Source organism: Physella acuta, unplaced genomic scaffold (assembly GCF_028476545.2).
Source record: "Physella acuta isolate Inbredline_101_S28 unplaced genomic scaffold, ASM2847654v3 ptg000897l, whole genome shotgun sequence".
Lineage (NCBI taxonomy): Eukaryota > Metazoa > Mollusca > Gastropoda > Physidae > Physella > Physella acuta.
This window is the reverse complement of record NW_026732414.1, coordinates 359,949-382,564: the sequence shown is the minus strand read 5'-3', so window position 1 is coordinate 382,564 and position 22,616 is coordinate 359,949. Positions and strand designations below refer to the sequence as shown.

Below are 22,616 nucleotides of genomic sequence, written 5' to 3'. Positions count from 1 at the left end.
GCCTAAACTTCAAATATAGCTTTAAAAATATTATTTATAAGATTTAAAACATGTTGGTAGTATTATAAGTATCATGGAATGTAATCTAAAAACGTGGCTACAAATGATGCTGTGTGGATATGAGACTTACCCTGTAGTAGATAGTAAGGCAAGCCTGATTGTTTACATGATCCACACAAAATATTATAGCAACTCTAAAGTTTACAGAGAGCGAATAGCAACTCTAAAGTTTACAGAGAGCGAATAGCAACTCTAAAGTTTACAGCATAGAGAGCGAATAGCAACTCTAAAGTTTACAGCATAGAGAGCGAAAAAAAGAATTTAAAACAAAGAAATATTAAAAGCTGAGTTATTATCTTAATGAAACCATCTAAAGGTTCGGATATGATGAAATATATTGGACTGGTAAAAATAGTCTAAGCAACCTTCAAACGTACCAAATTTAAGAGCGTACATGTTAACAGTTAAATATGAAATAGGACCACCTACATTTAATCAAACTTACACACAGTTAAATATGAAATAGGACCACCAACATTTAATCAAACTTGCACACAGTTAAATATGAAATAAGACAACCTACATTTAATAAACGTACACATAAACAAATACAAAGATTACAAAAATTGCACTTTCATTCAATACTGAAAATATGAAAGATATTTGGGCGGTTGTAAAATGTGCAATACAATATCACAAGAAAAATTTTTAAAATCCCTTTCCCCCCCCCCCCCCCCCCAGCACATGAGTATTTTTGTGCTATAAAGCACTGAATTCAAAGTTTTATAACAGATGAATAAAACAGCTGTATTAGAAGAATGAACAATCTGGGGGACAAAAGTTTTATAACAAGTGAATAAAACAGCTGTATTAGAAGATTGAACAATCTGGTGGACCAAAGTTTTATAACAGATGAATAAAACAGCTGTATTAGAAGAATGAACATGGTGAACAATGAGGGTGACTAGTGCTGAACTTAGGACAGCCAAACAAATGCTAGAATACATTATACACATATTATTCTGATTATGTTCTAACTTCATTCTGTCATCAGTTCTAATTATTTTACTGATTTTATTTTACTGATTTTATTTTGAAATCCATGCGTAGCTAGAAAGTGGGGTGGGTCCAGAACAAAAAAGTCAACTTGGGAGGGAGGGGGGAAAGACTTATTAAAGAGCTGTATACAGCTACAAAAAATACAACATTGAATTTTGTGAGAACATATAAACTTGTGACTTTGGGGACTGGTCAATGGATGGCAAGGGGGCAAACATTATTAATGATGGACACATGATTAATAAGGGCATAATTTCAAATCAAATATTTAAAACGCATAACATGATTAATTATTACAGTCATACATATCAGAAGTGTGAAATCTTTGGAAGTTGTGAACTTTTTTTTTACAACAATTTTCTTCTCAATCTTGGGGGGGGGGGGGGGGGGTGCATTTGAAACTTCTTTGAAATTTTGAAATTTAATGGGGAGGGGAGGAGGTGAGTGAGCTTGGCAGTGCCCACAAAAGAGATGCCTGATTATGAACAACCCTGACGTAAATTAAATGTAATATTAAAATTTAAAACAAGCCTACAAGAAAATATTCAAAAGGTAAAAACAAAATAGCATCACTTTTGATTTAAAACAATTGTAAAAATACAACAATAATTTTTAAAAATATTCAGTATAAAATTTTTTCAAGCATGTATAGTAGTCAAAAATGTATAAATAACGAGTAAAAACAAATTAGCTAATGTAATAAGGGATAAAAAAAAGTTTAGCTAAACCATTTAAAACTGTTACAAAAAAAGTTTACCTAAACCATTTTAAACTGTTACAAAAAAAGTTTACCAAAACCATTTTAAACTTACAAAAAAAGTTTACCTAAACCATTTTAAACTGTTACAAAAAAAGTTTACCTAAACCATTTTAAACTGTTAAAAAAAAATTTAACCTAAACCATTTTAAACTTACAAAAAAGTTTACCTAAACCATTTTAAACTGTTACAAAAATAAACTCCAAGGGAAACTACTCAGAAGGGCGTACTTTGTTTTTATTCCCATAATCCAGTTCTGCTCCACCACTGACGTTGATATTGATGCCAGTGCAGAAGGTGGCGTCTGCTGCTAGGAACAAACAAACTAATCCACACTCTTCTACGGTGCCAAATCTTCCAATTAACTGCAGATTGAAATGATGAAACACTAAACAATTTAAAATACTTCATGTTGAACAAACACAACAATACAATTGTAAAATTGTAGCCAGTTGTAAAAGATCTACTTTTAGTTCAGGTCAACATCTGTACAGAATAGGTCCGTTTTAAGTCGAATTTGGGACAAAAAATATATCTAACTAGAAAAAAATAAAACTATACCTTTTTTGTAAACAAATTGAAAACCAATTATTTTATGAAAGAAGTATAAAAACATTTTATAGCAACAAGCTTTTAAATTAACTGAAAATAAGAATATAAAACTAATCTGCTTTCGTTCATAAAAGCTTTGGTAATTTATGAGATCTTTTACATATTTTAGAGACCAAAGCTTTTATGAAAGAAAGCAGATTATTAGTTTCATTTTCTAATTTTCACTGAATTTAAAAGCTTGTTGCTATAAAAAAAAAATTTTATCTTTGTTTTATTTTCTACTTTTTAGTGATTCCTAATATATGAAGTCAACATGACTAAAAATATTTGCTTGAAAACACCATCAGTAGCTCGCGATATCTATAAGACAATTACCTGGTGCTTAAAATTCAGCCGTCCATGACAAAATTTTACAGACGATAGTAATTCTTAATTATTCCTACCTCCCATAAGTTTCAACTAGTTTAAAAACTTTATTATCTGCCCCTAATAGCCTTCACTAGATTGACTGGCTCGACAATTGTACACATTCAGGGTAACCCACAGCTCAATAGACTGTTGGGGTGATTGCGTCTAGCAGTTAAAAGTGATTGTGTCTAGCTAGCTATCTCCACTTCTGTTATTGAATATAGTAATCTATCGAGTGATTTAATTTTGTTATTTCCTCTTAGTCTCAAAACTGTTAAATTAATTTTGAATGACTAATTAAACATCTAATTAAATTAAAAAGCAGATAGATTTGTATTGTCTTCAATGTGGAACATATCTGGAAAGTTTGAACGAAATCGCTGCATTAAAAGAGGGTCAAAATTGAGTTACAAGATTTTCCTCAAACCCACAAACAAACAGATGTGCGAACTAAATAAAAAGCTTCTCACCTGCGCATCTTCTCCATGTTTTCTACAGGTGTGATAGTCAGGGGATGCTAGGGCTGCCTGTTCCCATAGAGGTGTCCAGATATTGCCTGGGGCAAACCTGGTCATTTGAACAGAATGTTATCAAGGTAGTTTTAACAACATTTGTACAGAATGTTATCAAGGTAGTTTTAACAACATTTGTACAGAATGTTATCAAGGTAGTTTTAACAACATTTGTACAGAATGTTATCAAGGTAGTTTTAACAACATTTGGACAGAATGTTATCAAGGTAGTTTTAACATTTGTACAGAGTGTTATCAAGGTAGTTTTAACATTTGGACAGAATGTTATCAAGGTAGTTTTAACATTTGTACAGAGTGTTATCAAGGTAGTTTTAACATTTGAACAGAATATTATCAAGGTAGTTTTAACATTTGTACAGAATGTTATCAAGGTAGTTTTAACAACATTTGTACAGAATGTTATCAAGGTAGTTTTAACATTTGTACAGAATGTTATCAAGGTAGTTTTAACATTTGTACAGAATGTTATCAAGGTAGTTTTAACAACATTTGTACAGAATGTTATCAAGGTAGTTTTAACATTTGTACAGAATGTTATCAAGGTAGTTTTAACAACATTTGAACAGAATGTTATCAAGGTAGTTTTAACAACATTTGTACAGAATGTTATCAAGGTAGTTTTAACATTTGAACAGAATATTATCAAGGTAGTTTTAACAACATTTGTACAGAATGTTATCAAGGTAGTTTTAACATTTGAACAGAATATTATCAAGGTAGTTTTAACAACATTTGAACAGAATGTTATCAAGGTAGTTTTAACAACTAGTCAAATGACTGGTATCTACTAAACTTTGAGGAAAATATTTTTCCATATCACTTATTTAGGAACAAATATTGCTACAAATTGAATGTGAAGAGAGATTGACTTACGAGTTGACTCGTACGTTGTACTTTGCCTCATCAATAGCCAAAGCTTTGGTCATAGATGTGATTGCACCCTGGAACATTACAAGCTTTTACTTAGGTCATAGCGTCTTTTTGTTTGTGTAGTCAAATGTTGTCATTTGAGATAGAGCTCACGTAGAGTGACCTCTATAAGAGAAGTTGAGCTATTATTAAATGATCTGATAGAGGTCATATCACGCAAACAATTTTTAGACATGATAGGCATTGAACATAAACATGGACTACAATATCTGAATACTTTAAAGTAGAATAAAAAAGCTTTAATAGTAACAAGCTTTTAAATATGTTACCAATAAGAAAATAAAAATTAGCTGACAGCCTACTAGTAAAAAAAGCTTTTCTCAACATTTTGCAGACATTAAGTAATGAAGATGGTTCACAATATTAAGTTGACTGGGAATTGTTAGGAAAAAAAAAGTGAGTAGTTTACCTTGCTGGCTGCATAAGTTACAGCCCCTGGTTGACCTATATATGAGACTAGGCTGCTGTTGTTTATAATATTACCCTGTGTTTTCCTCAGGTATGGCAAGGCATACTGAAAATAATTAGAGGTCAAACTAGTTACAGATAAACTTGGCAAACAGTTCTATTAATATACAATATGATGGATAAAGTTTTGAAACAATTTTTTTTTTGTTGTTGTTGGTTTTATTTGAAAATAGATCTCAAAACATTTTTGACCTGATATTGTTTTAAGTTGAACAGCTGCCAGTTGGTAAGTTAAAACAAAGACCAGCTGCCAGTTGTTAAGTTAAAACAAAGACCAGCTGCCAGTTGTTAAGTTAAAACAAAGACCAGCTGCCAGTTGGTAAGTTAAAACAAAGACCAGCTGCCAGTTGGTAAGTTAAAACAAAGACCAGCTGCCAGTTGTTAAGTTAAAACAAAGACCAGCTGCCAGTTGTTAAGTTAAAACAAAGACCAGCTGCCAGTTGTTAAGTTATAACAAAGACAACTTACTTTTGAGGCTGAGAAGAAGCCCAAGACATTTATATCAAAGGTGCGTCTAAAGTCTTCACAGGAGAACCCATCAATGGACTTGTGTGGGGGGTCTGTGGTCAAACATATTTATTATGTGGAGGTCTGTGGTCAAACATATTTATTATGTAGGGGTCTGTGGTCAAACATATTTATTATGTGGGGGTCTGTGGTCAAACATATTTATTATGTGGGGGTCTGTGGTCAAACATATTTATTATGTGGGGGTCTGTGGTCAAAGATAATAATTATGTGGGCGCTTTGTCATCAAAAATTTATACCTGAAAACATTTTTTTTCCACAAACTATTTTTTAAAGCTTATCAAAATAGAAACTTGAAATGCACTATTAAAACTTACTCAAATAAATCATGAGTATTGACTGAAACATTACATTCTATTTTACAACTGTTTTTTGCTCTAACTAGAAAATTAAGATTTCAATGTTTTATTTTACTTTACAAACTCTTATAATCCTTAAACATCATCTATGTTCCATTACTAAACCTAATCAATGTTCATTTTTTAACTGTAATCAGTGTTCATTTACTTACGAATTCCTGCATTATTAACCAAACAATCAATTCTACTGTAGTTTTTAACAGCTGTATTTATGACATTCTGTAAAAGATAAATAATTCTAGACAATCCCATTTCAAATACAACTAAAGCTATACAAATATTTATAACAATCCCATGCAAATACAAATTTAGCTATACAAATATTTATAACAATCCCAAAGTAAATACAACTAAAGCTATATGAAGATTTTTAAGCTGTGACAACATTGGTCTTATAAAATATGAATGCAATACCAACCTCAACTTGATCTTCTTTGCTGACGTCACACGCGACAAACTTACAAACACCAGGTCCCATAGCATTTAGCTCCCCTTCTACAGCTGCTCCAAGTGACTCTGAAAACATGAGCAAGTTCTCTACAACAGTCTTGAATGATACCCATCCAAGTTCTCTACAACAGTCTTAAATGATACCCATCCAAGTTTTCTACAACAGGCTTGAATGATACCCATCCAAGTTTTCTACAACAGGCTTGAATGATACCCATCCAAGTTTTCTACAACAGTCTTGAATGCTACCCATCCAAGTTTTCTACAACAGTCTTGAATGATACCCATCCAAGTTCTCTACAAAAGTCTTGAATGATACCCATCCAAGTTTTCTACAACAGTCTTGAATGATACCCATCCAAGTTTTCTACAACAGTCTTGAATGATACCCATCCAAGTTTTCTACAACAGTCTTGAATGATACCCATCCAAGTTTTCTACAACAGTCTTGAATGATACCCATCCAAGTTTTCTACAACAGTCTTGAATGATACCCATCCAAGTTTTCTACAACAGTCTTGAATGATACCCATCCAAGTTCTCTACAACAGTCTTGAATGATACCCATCCAAGTTTTCTACAACAGTCTTGAATGATACCCATCCCCATGGAGACAAATAGTGTTGATAAATATTTTTCTGGCTACATACAAGTTTTCAAGTCCAGTCATAATAAAAATCTAAATTTTTAAATCAACATAATATCCAACATATTCTAATAATTTTTAAAAATGTTAACACATATATATTGAGTATTATTGAGTGACTAGATAGATTTAAGTCTTTCATCAACCTGTCACTGAGCACTTTTTTCACTGTCTATATCAAAAAGGAATTTTAAAGTTGCAAGAAACTCTTGTAAAAATTAAGGTTCAATCATTAAAAATAATGACATACTAAATGTACTTCTATGCAGGAGGAATAATTTGACTTGTCAGTTTGCTGGTCAGAACCAGGATCAGTTGAAAGCTTACCTTGGACATCACAGAATACAACTTTAGATCCATTGAGAACTACAGAAAAAGTAAAAATACAAAGTTAGTTTTCATGACTACAACAGCAGTCTAACAAAAACATTTTGCAACTATAAAATAATCGATTGGATTTTTCAGCAGCTTCATGACAGGGCGTGGTCAAATTGTAGAGCTAATGACTTAATGGGTGCCTGACTCTGGTCCACCCAGCTCTGATGGGCACCTGACTCACTTCTGGGCATAGTACTGACCACACTATCCCCTTCTATGCCGAGGTCTTTAAACATGTTGAGCTCTACTTCATCTGCCATGGATGTGTCTTGGGCACAAACAGAAAAAAATGACCAGCACACTACTACCATGGTGAGACCCTTGTAAGATTTACATATTTAAATACCTTGGCAGGAATGTAGTTATGTGTTATTTAAGGACTAACAGGCTTGTAGATTGCAAAGGGAAAAAACTCAATATATTTGGCAAAATAATATAGTTGTGGTTATATCCCCTTGAGACACAACTGGGAGTGGGCAGCCATGACACCAAGAAAAAAATTATATTGGGCAGGGGGGCTGTTAAAACTAAACAGTGTAACAGGAATATTTATGATTATTAGTATTAGATTAATGCTATGATTTTTAAATTAACTTTGTTATTATTGCATAATGCAATATTATGACTGGTCAGTGACTTTATAGACATCGGTCATCAGGAGAAAATGTGCAGAACAAAAATGTATTCAATGATACATTTAATATGAGCACACATGTCTTGTGTTGCTGGAGTTTAGTCCTTCATACCAGAGTGACGAAATATTTTATAAGGGTTTTATATATACGTTAAAAATCATGAACTTTTAGAGGTATGACTTTTTTTTCTAAAACTGAGTTATTTGAATGTAAACAAGGCCAGAGCTAGATTTCTTCGATCTCAGTTATTGGGTCACAGGTCACCCACACTACCACCCAGATGCACAAAAATGTGCTGTGTATGAAAGCTTTGAGTGTATGTTAATCACCATCTGTAATGGTGGAGATGCAACCCTGGTTCAGTTTAGTCCTCAAATGTAGTATCCCACCTTGCCCCTAGTGTAGGGTGCTCTTAAAACAAATATAGGCACCATTCCATAGTACTCATAGGAAAGCCTGGTGTGCTATGGGTCATGGAACACCAGAGTGCTAAAGTTAAAGATGCTCTTGTTGCAAGTCTTGACTCCTTGTGCTGATCTCATGTGCTAAGATAGCCACTAAGGAAATCTGGGTGATAAATTGCACCTGACTGCAGGAATACCTCTCCTCCAAAATTAGAATTTTTTAATTTTTTTTTGCAGAACCATTCCTAGGCCTAGGAGTGTCATGGCGATCGGATGACAGGTGTAGTAGGTAGTTAATTTATGCAAACAAAAAAGACAAACACACCCACAGACATCTGCGCTTAGACTCGGCACTATTCTATTGAATATTGATTTATAATATAATTGACTAATTGTAACTGTACTCACACACACAGAGATTTGAGTGACTAGAGAGAAGCAGTAGACTAGTACTGTAGAGTTAGTAACTTAGGTAGTAGTTAGTAAGTACTAAGTAGTAGTAAGTAGTAAGTAGAGTTAAGTGAACTTAAGTAAGACTTAAGTCAGTTAAGAACTTAAGAAGAGTGTCGTTGCGTCGAGTGTATCCACTCCTGTCAGACGGGGGTCTATATCTACATTCTAGATCTAGTTCTACTATTCTAAAAAAATGTCACTAAGCTTCTAGATTCTACCTACCAAATGTTTTGACAATCCCATAACCAATTCCCGAAGCACCTCCAGTAACAATGACAACTTTATCCTTGTATCGTAAAGCCAGGGGCATCGCCATTTTGTATATTTTGATCACATGATAATGCTTGTTTTGCTGCTAAATATAGATCTAGGTTTAATCTAGGTCAACTTTTGAAAATAAAAAAGTTTGTAGGCTAGGCTATGTGGAACGAAATAGATCTAGATTCTACAACTTTACAGTTTTCAAATATTTTGAGTCAAATACATGTTGCGTTCAATACAAAGCTTGATTGCAATAGCCGCTAGAGACTAGATTTAGATCAAGAATCAAGATCTAAATACTAATTAGATCTAGATCTAAATGCCGTGAAGTTTTAAAACTAATTTAAACTTAGGTCTAGATCTAGAAGATTAATTTAATAATTTCGAGAAAATAATTTCAATAATTTGTCATTCTACTGATTCTAGTTCTAGCACTCTAAGGTAAAATCACGATATAGCGTCGGAAATTATTGGGTAATGTTCGTTGAGTTTCGGTAACATTCGTTACTGTAAACCATAGTTTATTTGACCGGTGAAATAAAAATAGAGTCAGGTGCATTAAATTATTGTTTTAACGTAATTTAATGTTTAACTGACAAAAAAATAGCAATAATTAGTAAATCTAAATATTATTAATAAAGTCGAGTGTAGTAATTAATGTTTTTTTTTAAGAAACAGAAAAAACCTGCAGAAGATTTGCGACAACCAGCTCTAGTTCTGTTAGTAAATAAGACGATTAGATTAACTAAAGTTAAAAGTAGTAAGAATATCTAGAATAATGTTTAGTAGCAGCAATAATTAGCACATACACTTAAAATAATTAGAAATACAAAATAATTAGCAAAACAGTATTTAAAATGCAACTAAAATCAATCCTTGCACATTTTTAAACATTATGTATTAAAAATAATATGGCGGCAAATAAATGATGGTTTACAGTATTTCCGGTGGTTTCCGGAACGGCTCGACAGACTACGCCATAGTTTTACTGTTTTTTACTGCTGTACAGTTCCGGAATAATAACCGACGCTATATCGTGATTTTACCCACTCTAAATCTAGATTTCTAGATCTAGATCTAGAATTGTTGTAGTAGTGTAGTGTCAGCTATACTCGACTCCTCATGAGCTAGATCTCTAGAGAAAGTAGTTAAATCTAATCTAGTAGAGAGAGATCTATTCTAAAATCTAGAGATCTTTAGTTCTTACATCCACATCTACTTCCAGTACTAGATTCTAGATCTAGATGTCTACAATGACAGGTAGGCTAAACTTAATTAAAACTGGTAATCTCATTATTATAATTAAATTAGGCCTACAGGCCTATACTATAATATATTACTGGTGAGCTGTGGTTCACGCTAAATGTTTACAATCGTAGAGCCGGGTTTAGGGGCAGATAATTTAGTTTGAAGCGATTTTAAACTTAGGGGAGGTAGCTAAGAGGAGGCTGCTCTCACGGGGGGGGGGGGGGGGTATGGGTTGGGGGAAAGGAGGGGGGGATATTGTCCTTAACGACTTACTGATAGTGTTTTAAAGCAAATATTTTCAGTGACAGCAGTGGTACTGTCAAATTCACAAATTATGAATTACTGAAAAGTAGAAAATAAAACAACTAAATAGCGGCGTATGATACGCCGTGGGTCGGCTCATATTATATACTAATATATTATATAGCCTACCTAATACCTATCCTATATATATTGAGACACCTTTCTTTCACATACTAGTTTTGGCTAGTTTACATATCAAAAACAATTAATAACAGAATTTTATATTTGTTTGTAACCTGACATTTAATATTCATTATTTTCTTTACATTGTTAGTTTGCCGTATCTGTTGAGCTGTCATACTAGCAGACAGTTTTTTACATGTTTAGTTGTGAGAATTTATAGCCTCCATTCATGCAATAATCAAATGGTTTTATATTATTAATGAAACATTTCACTGTTTTTTTTCAGCTCCTAGATTTAAATGTGTTTGGGTCATTTAGATACTTTAAAATATACTTTGCAATGTAGAGTCATAATTTACATATGAATTAGTATTTGTATATAGTCATTATTTACATATGTATAGAGTCATAATTTACATTTGTATAGAGTCATTATTTACATATGTATAGAGTCATAATTTACATATGTATACTAGTATAGGGTTGTAATTTACATATGTATAGAGTTGTAATTTACATATGTATAGATTTATAATTTACATATGTATTTGTATAGAGTCATAATTTACATATGACTTGTGACTGATTGATGTAGGAGAACAAAGTTAATTGATGAATTTCTAAAAAATTTTTTGCCGCAGATAAACTAAATAACAGCCTGTTGGTTATTATTATTGATACAAATCCCGTGTGGTGGGGGAAGAAAGGAGTCACTGATGAGCAGGTATGGTGGTGGTGCAGTTTAAATTGGGTGTTTCATTGTTTGTCTGTTTGTTTGTGGCCATCTGGCATGTGTTTTAATCATGACAGTTTGGCCATCTAGCATGTGTTTATCATGACAGTTTGGCCACCTGGCATGTGTTTATCATGACAGTTTGGCCATCTGGCATGTGTTTGTCATGACAGTTTGGCCATCTGGCATGTGTTTATCATGACAGTTTGGCCATCTGGCATGTGTTTTAATCATGACAGTTTGGCCATCTGGCATGTGTTTTAATCATGACAGTTTGGCCATCTGGCATGTGTTTATCATGACAGTTTGGCCACCTGGCATGTGTTTATCATGACAGTTTGGCCATCTGGCATGTGTTTATCATGACAGTTTGGCCACCTGGCATGTGTTTATCATGACAGTTTGGCCATCTGGCATGTGTTTATCATTACAGTTTGGCCACCTGGCATGTGTTTATCATGACAGTTTGGCCATCTGGCATGTGTTTGTCATGACAGTTTGGCCATCTGGCATGTGTTTATCATGACAGTTTGGCCATCTGGCATGTGTTTGTCATGACAGTTTGGCCATCTGGCATGTGTTTATCATGACAGTTTGGCCATCTGGCATGTGTTTTAATCATGACAGTTTGGCCATCTGGCATGTGTTTATCATGACAGTTTGGCCATCTGGCATGTGTATATCATGACAGTTTGGCCACCTGGCATGTGTTTATCATGACAGTTTGGCCATCTGGCATGTGTTTGTCATTACAGTTTGGCCATCTGGCATGTGTTTATCATGACAGTTTGGCCATCTGGCATGTGTTTGTCATGACAGTTTGGCCATCTGGCATGTGTTTTAATCATGACAGTTTGGCCATCTGGCATGTGTTTTAATCATGACAGTTTGGCCATCTGGCATGTGTTTATCATGACAGTTTGGCCACCTGGCATGTGTTTATCATGACAGTTTGGCCATCTGGCATGTGTTTTAATCATGACAGTTTGGCCACCTGGCATGTGTTTATCATGACAGTTTGGCCATCTGGCATGTGTTTATCATGACAGTTTGGCCACCTGGCATGTGTTTGTCATGACAGTTTGGCCATCTGGCATGTGATTGTCATGACAGTTTGGCCATCTGGCATGTGTTATCATGACAGTTTGGCCACCTGGCATGTGTTTGTCATGACAGTTTGGCCATCTGGCATGTGTTTATCATGACAGTTTGGCCATCTGGCATGTGTTATCATGACAGTTTGGCCATCTGGCATGTGTTATCATGACAGTTTGGCCACCTGGCATGTGTTTGTCATGACAGTTTGGCCATCTGGCATGTGTTTGTCATGACAGTTTGGCCACCTGGCATTTATTTAATCTCCAGCTGAGCCTGAGCCACTGTGTTGACAGTGTAATTGTCCTGGCCAACTCCCACCTCATGTTGACACACAGAAACAAGCTGGCTGTCATTGCTGCTCACACAGACCACTGGTCAGTTCACATTTCCTACCATCCTAAAACTGTCAGCTCACTTCCATTTCCTACCATCCTAAAACTGTCAGCTCACTCACATTCCCTACCATCCTAAAACTGTCAGCTCACTTCCATTTCCTACCATCCTAAAACTGTCATCAGTTGAAAAAAATGTTACCATCTTAAAACTTTGCTTTTATTTATCTGTATAATTTCACATTTTACAATTAGTCTGTTAAAATGAGTTTATAGAAATTACTCTACCATTATTTACTACATGTTCATTACAAATAACATAATTTGTTATTAATTAGAAAAATGTAATAACAGTTTTGGTTGAAAATAATGATAACATAAAACACAACTAATGAGCAGATTGTTCGTCTGCAGTGAATTCTTGTATCCCTTACCTGAATCATCAAACAAAAGATTGGTAAAATTACCTGATGACGGACAGTACGAGCTCTTCAGTCAAGTTGAAAGTCAACTCAAGTCACAAATCAAGCAGCTGATTGCTGCAGGTAGAAAACTCTCACCCCACGGTGTCCTGACTTGTCATGTTAGGTCCTTGTTGCATTAGGTCTTTGTTGTTATGTTAGGTCCTTGTTGCATTAGGTCCTTGTTATCATTTAGGTCCTTGTTGTCATGTTAGGTCCTTGTTGTCATGTTAGGTCCTTGTTGTCATGTTAGGTCCTTGTTGTCATGTTAGGTCCTTGTTGTCATGTTAGGTCCTTGTTGTCATGTTAGGTCCTTGTTGCATTAGGTCTTTGTTGTCATGTTAGACCCTTGTCATGTTAGGTCCTTGTTGTCATGTTAGGTCCTTGTTGTCATGTTAGGTCCTTGTTGTCATGTTAGGTCCTTGTTGTCATGTTAGGTCCTTGTTGTCATGTTAGGTCCTTGTTGTCATGTTAGGTCCTTGTTGTCATGTTAGGTCCTTGTTGTCATGTTAGGTCCTTGTTGTCATGTTAGGTCCTTGTTGTCATGTTAGGTCCTTGTTGCATTAGGTCCTTGTTGTCATGTTATGTCCTTGTTATCATGTTAGGTTTTTGTTGCATAAGGTCCTTGTTGTGTGAAGTCCTAGTGTCAGCCATTGTGTTTCCCCAGATAAGGAGAAGATGGACGAGATGTACGAGCTGATGGAGGGACCCAGTGACTCACTGCTGGCAGGGGCCATGTGTAAAGCTCTCTGCTGTATCCTTGACCTTGGTGGTACATGGCTGCTTGACATGACATGTGGCAGGATGCCATTAGATATGTCATGACACTTGTCACCTTAAGCCTTGAAACACTCGACTGAAAATGACCAGAGTTTTTTTAAATAGCTTTATTAGGTGATTTGTTGCCAGCAGAACTGAATGACCGAGTTTCTGCACATATCTGGCCAGTTTTCTTATTGACACTTGTCCCTGTTGTGTAAAGCCCCTGTTGTTGTGTGTGTGTCAGTAAAGCCCCTGTTGTTGTGTGTGTAAAGTCCTTGGACTACTGACTGACATTTAAAGATAACAAAAACAACTTAACACAGTTGAGATATCCACAGACTTGAGAAAGAGTGTCCTATTGGAGAAACTTTGTCTGCTCGTATGCTGGTAAGACTTGCAGTCACTCAATTTTTGAAGTTTTGTGTTTGAATGGGCCTGACGTCAACCTGTGTCTCATGCTGTCAACATGTGTCTCATGCTGTCAATATGTGTCTCATGCTGTCAATATGTGTCTCATGCTGTCAATATGTGTCTCATGCTGTCAATATGTGTCTCATGCTGTCAACATGTGTCTCATGCTGTCAATATGTGTCTCATGCTGTCAATATGTGTCTCATGCTGTCAATATGTGTCTCGTGCTGTCAATATGTGTCTCGTGCTGTCAATATGTGTCTCATGCTGTCAATATGTGTCTCATGCTGTCAATATGTGTCTCATGCTGTCAATATGTGTCTCATGCTGTCAATATGTGTCTCATGCTGTCAATATGTGTCTCATGCTGTCAACATGTGTCTCATGCTGTCAATATGTGTCTCATGCTGTCAACATGTGTCTCATGCTGTCAACATGTGTCTCATGCTGTCAACCTGTGTCTCATGCTGTCAACATGTGTCTCATGCTGTCAATATGTGTCTCATGCTGTCAATATGTGTCTCATGCTGTCAACATGTGTCTCATGCTGTCAACATGTGTCTCATGCTGTCAACATGTGTCTCATGCTGTCAATATGTGTCTCATGCTGTCAATATGTGTCTCATGCTGTCAATATGTGTCTCATGCTGTCAACCTGTGTCTCATGCTGTCAACATGTGTCTCATGCTGTCAATATGTGTCTCATGCTGTCAATATGTGTCTCATGCTGTCAATATGTGTCTCATGCTGTCAATATGTGTCTCATGCTGTCAATATGTGTCTCATGCTGTCAACCTGTGTCTCATGCTGTCAACTTGTGTCTCATGCTGTCAATATGTGTCTCATGCTGTCAATATGTGTCTCATGCTGTCAATATGTGTCTCATGCTGTCAACATGTGTCTCATGCTGTCAATATGTGTCTCGTGCTGTCAACCTGTGTCTCATGCTGTCAACCTGTGTCTCATGCTGTCAATATGTGTCTCATGCTGTCAATATGTGTCTCATGCTGTCAATATGTGTCTCATGCTGTCAATATGTGTCTCATGCTGTCAACCTGTGTCTCATGCTGTCAACATGTGTCTCATGCTGTCAATATGTGTCTCATGCTGTCAACATGTGTCTCATCTCTACAGGTGATCAAAGGATCTGAGGACTGCCCCTCTCAGTACATGAACTTTATGAATGCTGTCTTCACTGCCCAAAAACAGGTTTGAAGTTTTTTTGTCCAGCTAAAAACTGTATGAACCCTGACCAAACATTGTAAACTAGATCAAATATAGCTAAAATAATTTCTAAATTTGGGACTTTGTCATCCCCCCCCCCCTACAGAACATCGTGATAGATGCATGCATACTGGATGCTGAGTCCGGCTTGCTTCAACAGGTGAGTTGCTTCAGGTATACACAAACAGGTGAGTTGCTTCACACAAACAGGTGAGTTGCTTCACACAAAAGGTGAGTTGCTACAGGTATACACAAACAGGTGAGTTGTTTCACACAAACAGGTGAGTTGCTTCAGGTGTACACAAACAGGTGAGTTGCTTCAGGTATACACAAACAGGTGAGTTGCTACAGGTATACACAAACAGGTGAGTTGCTTCACACAAACAGGTGAGTTGTTTCAGGTGTACACAAACAGGTGAGTTGCTTCAGGTATACACAAACAGGTGAGTTGCTACAGGTATACACAAACAGGTGAGTTGTTTCACACAAACAGGTGAGTTGCTTCAGGTATACACAAACAGGTGAGTTGCTTCACACAAACAGGTGAGTTGCTTCAGGTATACACAAAAAACAGGTGAGTTGCTTCAGGTATACACAGTAGATACTTACGCCAGTTTCCATCACTAACTTGGTCCTATTTAATAAATAATTCAAGAAAAACCATTTCTTGTTTAGGCTTTAGAAGCAAATGAGTTAACCCTTTACTGCCCTGGTAAAATGATTTTCATTTAAGAGAAAAGATTTTAGAAACCATTATACTTTTATGGTATTATCCAGGAAATGGACTTTTCTTTTTTGTTAACAATGTTCAGGGAGTCTAGAAAAATAAAATTGTTTGATTTACAAATATCAAATAAAAGTATCATTAGAAAGCTGCTAATTTTCACTGAGGATAGAATATTTGGCTCTAAAAGGCACCTCTTGGGTTATATATAGGAGAAAATAAAACTCTGAAGCAAATAACCACAGTAATGACACTTTGATGGAGTGATGTTATACACCTTAACACTCCAGATTTCCTGGATTGGGTCGGAAAGGTTTAACTTGTTGAACTATCAGTACCTCAAATCTTTTCAGGCATGTGACATAACTGGTGGAGTCTACTTAAAAATTCCGCAGCCAATGGGCTTGTTACAGTACCTGATTGTAAGTTTGTAACATGTCTTATGTTTAAACGTACTAGATCTAAAACTGTTCCATTTTTTCCTGATTGTAAGTTTGTAACATGTCTTTATGTTTTAAGGTACTATATCTAAAACTGTTCCATTTTGCTATAGTCCATCAGTTTCAATGTGTTTTATTTTAATTCTTCAGTGGGTGTTTCTACCTGACCCGAGCACTCGATCAAAGCTGGCTTTACCTCCCCGTGCCCAAGTGGATTACAGAGCTGCATGTTTCTGCCACAGGAATCTCATAGACATCGGCTACGTCTGCTCTGTTTGTCTGTCTAGTCAGTTACCTTTTTATTTGGATCATCTGTCTCTCTGTAATCTTACATCAATACATGTAATCTAAAAGAATTGTTTGTTATCTTACATCTGACATGTAAACTAAATAAATCTTGTGTCTATGTAATCTGAGGATTGAGCCAACTGAACCGTTCATAAATTTTTTTTATTTCAGTTTATTGCACCTTCAGCCCCATCTGCTCCACCTGTCAGTAAGTCACTCAACAAATTATATCTGACTTGCCAGTTAGTCTGTCAATTATCTGTTGGTCATATCTGACTTGCCAGTTAGTCAACTATCTGTTGGTCATATTTGACTTGCCAGTTAGTCTGTCAACTATCTGTTGGTCATATCTGACTTGCCAGTTAGTCAACTATCTGTTGGTCATATTTGACTTGCCAGTTAGTCAACTATCTGTTGGTCATATTTGACTTGCCAGTTAGTCTATCAATTATCTGAGGTTGTTTATATTTGAATTGCTATTAAGAAAGTCTGTCAATGTTCAGTTTACTAATTTTGATTAGTTTTAACACCATCAGCAAGCAGTTGTCATAAGTTGACTTTTTTTTTTTACAGGACAACGTTCAAGATTCTAGGACCACAGAAAATTTTAAAAAAGAAAAAAAAGATTTAAGATTGATCATAATTGTTTGCATAATTAAATCTGTAAATATACATGAACCGTAGTTGATGTTAATTGTGTTTTATCATAAGTATACACTTGTATAGCAGACTGAGGGTCTAGAGAGTCCAATCATTGAGTTCTAGTCACTGTGTAGCCAGGACTACACCCTTGGCTTTTATCTCAGCCCCATTTTCAGTGACAAAATGAAAACAAATTGTTTTAGGCTTTTTTTTTTTTCAATTTTTTTTTAGTTACCAAAAATACTAAAAACGTACAGTAAGATTTTATAACTATATTTATTTTAATATAGTACATAATTTTTAAAAATATTCAATGGGCCTTTCAACTAATTTCAAGATTTTTGCTGGTGTCAATAAGCCTACTACAATAAATTGTGTACATACACCAAAAAGGTAACTTTGTAGCACAAGTTCGCACCAATCAGCACTACTCTGCTGAACAGGAAGCAAGACATCTTTTAATCCTTGCTACTTGGTACACAGGTTTAAAGATCACAGTCAAAAGTAATCATGGAACAGGAGAATGCTAAATTTAGAACATTTGAGGTTCAAGGTTATGCAGCATTAAAAACTGTTCTCAATGAAATAGATTCAGGTCATATATTTGTCCTGTTTAGTGGATCCAATGATGAGAATGGTCAAAGCTGGTGTCCTGACTGTGTGGAAGGTAGGAATTCATTGACCACTGACTAGATCAAATGGTCAGACACTGGAAGGTATGAATTCATTGACCACTGACTAGATCAAATGGTCAGACACTGTGGAAGGTATGAATTCATTGACCACTGACTAGATCAAATGGTCAGACACTAGAAGGTATGAATTCATTGACCACTGACTAGATCAAATGGTCAGACACTGGAAGGTATGAATTCATTGACCACTGACTAGATCAAATGGTCAGACACTGTGGAAGGTATGAATTCATTGACCACTGACTAGATCAAATGGTTGAGACAGGTGTCGCCAATGTGTCTTGTGACAAACTAGCCCACCACTAGACATGTGTCTTGTGACAAACTAGCCCACCACTAGACATGTGTCTTGTGACAAACTAGCCCACCACTAGAAGACTTGTATTGTAACAGCTCTTTTTTCTACACAGCAGAACCAGTGATAGACCGTAACCTTCACTTGTTGTCCAACAATGCCGTCATCATACGTTGTAGTGTTGGCGACAGATTGTAGTAAGTCTTTCATGCAACTTGTATATGTTGTGCTACAATGCCGTCATCATACGTTGTAGTGTTGGCGACAGATTGTAGTAAGTCTTTCATGCAACTTGTATATGTTGTGCTACAATGCCGTCATCATACGTTGTAGTGTTGGCAACAGATTGTAGTAAGTGTAAGTCTATAGCATGACTTCTATATGTTGTGCTACAACGCCATTATCATACGTTGTAGTGCCGCTGTAGGTTTTGTGCAATTTGTAGTACATATTGCAATGTTAGTAAAAAAATTCCTTAACCAAGTTTAGCAGCTAGTTTAAAAAAAAAAGAGCTTTATAATATAATTATAAAATATTTCAATGTTTGGTGAAGGAACGCAACATTTTGATTTGAGATAATAATTTTTTCCCCCACTACAAACCTGCTGCAGCTGGAGTAACCCATCCAATGAGTTTAGAAAAGATCCAGAGTTGAACTTGCGCTACATACCCACACTCATCAAAATTGGAACAGTAAGTTCAAGCAATTTATTATTCTAATCTTACACAGTTGAGAAAAAAATGTAGGTTTACTGGGCATTCATTTCTAAAAACTATTCTTAGATGTTCCAACTGAGTAGCACGGGTAAAATGTTCCAACGTGTAAAACCTGGAGAGCCACTGATTGGGTAGATAACCAGATTTTTTTGTGCGTTGATGCAGTAAAAATAAGGTTGCAAATTTCACTAAAAAAAGTTTTTGTGAAAAGTTGAACATTCAAACAGCTCCTACAAAAACAAGTTCAAACATCTGTGAGCTAATCAATGTGTGAATGTCTTGAGCTGTGAGCTAATCTATGTGTGAATGTCTTGAGCTGTGAGATAATCAATGTGTGAATGTCTTTAGCTGTGAGCTAATCTATGTGTGAATGTCTTGTGCTGTGAGCTAATCGATCTGTGAATGTCTTTAGCTGTGAGCTAATCTATGTGTGAATGTCTTGAGCTGTGAGCTAATCTATGTGTGAATGTCTTAAGCTGTGAGCTAATCTATGTGTGAATGTCTTGAGCTGTGAGCTAATCTATGTGTGAATGTCTTGAGCTGTGAGCTGATGAATACTAAACCTTTCAGCCCAAGAAGCTTGAAGAGAAGCAGTGTCTGAGTGAAGATTTGGTCCAGATGATGTTCGAGGAAGACGAGGAGGAGCCCGTCAAATTGATACCACCCCCCTCACTCACTACCTTTGGCTACACACCACAAGAAAATGTTCAGTAAACTCCCACTCACAAAAAATAAAACAAGTACAAGTGTACAACAGAAAGGTTTTTTAACTATATTTTTTAGTGTTTGAAAATTGTACACTTGATAGTTTGGATACATTTTTTGTCAGATTAGCCAAGTAGAGAAATGACAGGTTGTAATAAAAAACCACCAGTAAGCAATTCAGCTCACTGGTTGTAATGTATGGCATGGGTTGACAGCTCTGGTTGTAAGGTATGGCATGGGTTGACAGCTCTCTGGTTGTATGGCTGGGATGACACACAACACAAAGTGAATTGTTTTAATTTGATGTATTTTATCTTTTAAACTCTGTATTGCATTATCGTCATTTGGTTTTTATTAATCTTTTTTATTTGAACTATAATGGCACATGTATTTTATCACTACAAAGATAGAGTTCACCTGTTTGTGTCTGCATGTGAAGGTGTGGTCAGCTGTTTGTGTCTGCATGTGAAGGTGTGGTCACCTGTTTGTGTCTGCATGTGAAGGTGTGGTCACCTGTTTGTGTCTGCATGTGAAGGTGTGGTCAGCTGTTTGTGTCTGCATGTGAAGGTGTGGTCACCTGTTTGTGTCTGCATGTGAAGGTGTGGTCAGTTGTTTGTGTCTGTATGTAAAGGTGTGGTCAGCTGTTTGTGTCTGTATGTGAAGGTGTGGTCACCTGTTTGTGTCTGCATGTAAAGGTGTGGTCAGCTGTTTGTGTCTGCATGTGAAGGTGTGGTCACCTGTTTGTGTCTGTATGTAAAGGTGTGGTCAGCTGTTTGTGTCTGCTTGTGAAGGTGTGGTCACCTGTTTGTGTCTGCATGTGAAGGTGTGGTCAGCTGTTTGTGTCTGCATGTGAAGGTGTGGTGTGGTCAGCTGTTTGTGTCTGTATGTGAAGGTGTGGTCAGCTGTTTGTGTCTGCATGTGAAGGTGTGGTGTGGTCAGCTGTTTGTGTCTGTATGTGAAGGTGTGGTCAGCTGTTTGTGTCTGCATGTGAAGGTGTGGTCAGCTGTTTGTGTCTGCATGTGAAGGTGTGGTGTGGTCAGCTGTTTGTGTCTGTATGTGAAGGTGTGGTCAGCTGTTTGTGTCTGCATGTGAAGGTGTGGTCACCTGTTTGTGTCTGCATGTGAAGGTGTGGTGTGGTCAGCTGTTTGTGTCTGCATGTGAAGGTGTGGTGTGGTCAGCTGTTTGTGTCTGTATGTGAAGGTGTGGTCAGCTGTTTGTGTCTGCATGTGAAGGTGTGGTGTGGTCAGCTGTTTGTGTCTGTATGTGAAGGTGTGGTCAGCTGTTTGTGTCTGCATGTGAAGGTGTGGTCAGCTGTTTGTGTCTGCATGTGAAGGTGTGGTGTGGTCAGCTGTTTGTGTCTGCATGTGAAGGTGTGGTCACCTGTTTGTGTCTGCATGTGAAGGTGTGGTCAGCTGTTTGTGTCTGTATGTGAAGGTGTGGTCAGCTGTTTGTGTCTGCTTGTGAAGGTGTGGTCACCTGTTTGTGTCTGCATGTGAAGGTGTGGTCAGCTGTTTGTGTCTGCATGTGAAGGTGTGGTCACCTGTTTGTGTCTGTATGTGAAGGTGTGGTCAGCTGTTTGTGTCTGCTTGTGAAGGTGTGGTCACCTGTTTGTGTCTGCATGTGAAGGTGTGGTCAGCTGTTTGTGTCTGCATGTGAAGGTGTGGTCACCTGTTTGTGTCTGTATGTGAAGGTGTGGTCAGCTGTTTGTGTCTGCATGTGAAGGTGTGGTCAGCTGTTTGTGTCTGCATGTGAAGGTGTGGTCAGCTGTTTGTGTCTGCATGTGAAGGTGTGGTCACCTGTTTGTGTCTGCATGTGAAGGTATGGTCAGCTGTTTGTGTTTGTATGTGAAGGTGTGGTCAGCTGTTTGTGTCTGTATGTGAAGGTGTGGTGTGGTCAGCTGTTTGTGTCTGCATGTGAAGGTGTGGTCAGCTGTTTGTGTCTGCATGTGAAGGTGTGGTCAGCACTATGCCCAGGTGCCTTTACTTTCTCTAAAATGAGTCAGGTACCCATTACAGCTGGGTGGACTCAGGGCATTCTACAGACAAGAACTTGGGAATTGAACTCAAGACTTTCTGGTTAACTGTCATATGCTATAACATTGAACCATGTCGTCTCATAAAGGTCTTGTACAGAAAAAAATGTCTCGGTTGGGTTGGGTTGGTCTACCAAAAAAATGTCTGGGTTGGGTTGGTCTACCAAAGAAATGTCTTGGTTGGGTTGGTCTACCAAAAAAATGTCTTGGTTGGGTTGGTCTACCAAAAAAATGTCTTGGTTGGGTTGGTCTACCAAAAATGTCTGGGTTGGGTTGGTCGAACATGATGGTTCAACACTCCCAGCTGAGATCTCATGAGTTTTGGACAATCAAAGTAGATGTAGATGCTACAAGTAGATGTAGATGCTACAAGTAGATGTAGATGCTACAAGTAGATCTAGATGCTACAAGTAGATGTAGATGCTACAAGTAGATCTAGATGCTACAAGTAGATGTAGATGCTACAAGTAGATGTAGATGCTACAAGTAGATGTAGATGCTACAAGTAGATGTAGATGCTACAAGTAGATGTAGATGCTACAAGTAGATGTAGATGCTACA

General features: G+C 36.7%; 3 protein-coding genes across 7 annotated transcripts; 2 read left to right on the top strand and 1 right to left on the bottom strand.

Annotated features, from left to right (window-relative positions):
- Nucleotides 1-1,478: 1,478 nt before the first annotated feature.
- LOC131952986 (17-beta-hydroxysteroid dehydrogenase 14) lies at nt 1,479-8,891 on the bottom strand. Of its 2 annotated transcripts, XM_059315960.1 has the most exons (10): nt 8,784-8,891; nt 7,019-7,057; nt 6,014-6,111; nt 5,748-5,814; nt 5,177-5,268; nt 4,650-4,754; nt 4,184-4,251; nt 3,248-3,344; nt 1,987-2,182; nt 1,479-1,919 (listed from the first exon to the last, which is right to left on the bottom strand). In XM_059315960.1, the coding sequence occupies exons 1-9, from the start codon at nt 8,875-8,877 to the stop codon at nt 2,030-2,032; spliced, it is 813 nt and encodes a 270-aa protein (XP_059171943.1). In that variant the 5' UTR covers nt 8,878-8,891; the 3' UTR covers nt 1,479-1,919; nt 1,987-2,029. The 2 variants fall into 2 exon arrangements, with proteins under 2 accessions (XP_059171943.1, XP_059171942.1); XM_059315959.1 differs by having other exon boundaries at nt 1,479-2,182.
- Nucleotides 8,892-8,982: 91 nt separating this feature from the next.
- On the top strand, nt 8,983-17,639 carry LOC131952984 (general transcription factor IIH subunit 3). Of its 3 annotated transcripts, none has more exons than XM_059315956.1 (13): nt 8,983-9,047; nt 10,048-10,082; nt 11,138-11,220; nt 12,595-12,701; nt 13,074-13,204; nt 13,788-13,874; nt 14,211-14,269; nt 15,428-15,502; nt 15,624-15,677; nt 16,595-16,663; nt 16,832-16,967; nt 17,141-17,177; nt 17,543-17,639. In XM_059315956.1, exons 2-13 carry the CDS (start codon nt 10,067-10,069, stop codon nt 17,598-17,600), a joined length of 912 nt encoding a protein of 303 aa, XP_059171939.1. In that variant the 5' UTR covers nt 8,983-9,047; nt 10,048-10,066; the 3' UTR covers nt 17,601-17,639. The 3 variants fall into 3 exon arrangements, with proteins under 3 accessions (XP_059171939.1, XP_059171938.1, XP_059171936.1); XM_059315955.1 differs by having other exon boundaries at nt 8,989-9,146; XM_059315953.1 differs by having other exon boundaries at nt 8,989-9,175.
- Nucleotides 17,640-18,061: 422 nt separating this feature from the next.
- On the top strand, nt 18,062-20,068 carry LOC131952994 (thioredoxin domain-containing protein 17). 2 transcript variants are annotated; one of them, XM_059315971.1, is made up of 4 exons: nt 18,062-18,278; nt 18,720-18,798; nt 19,213-19,294; nt 19,889-20,068. In XM_059315971.1, exons 1-4 carry the CDS (start codon nt 18,122-18,124, stop codon nt 20,030-20,032), a joined length of 462 nt encoding a protein of 153 aa, XP_059171954.1. In that variant the 5' UTR covers nt 18,062-18,121; the 3' UTR covers nt 20,033-20,068. The 2 variants fall into 2 exon arrangements, with proteins under 2 accessions (XP_059171954.1, XP_059171953.1); XM_059315970.1 differs by having other exon boundaries at nt 18,717-18,798.
- The last annotated feature ends 2,548 nt before the right edge of the window (nt 20,069-22,616 follow it).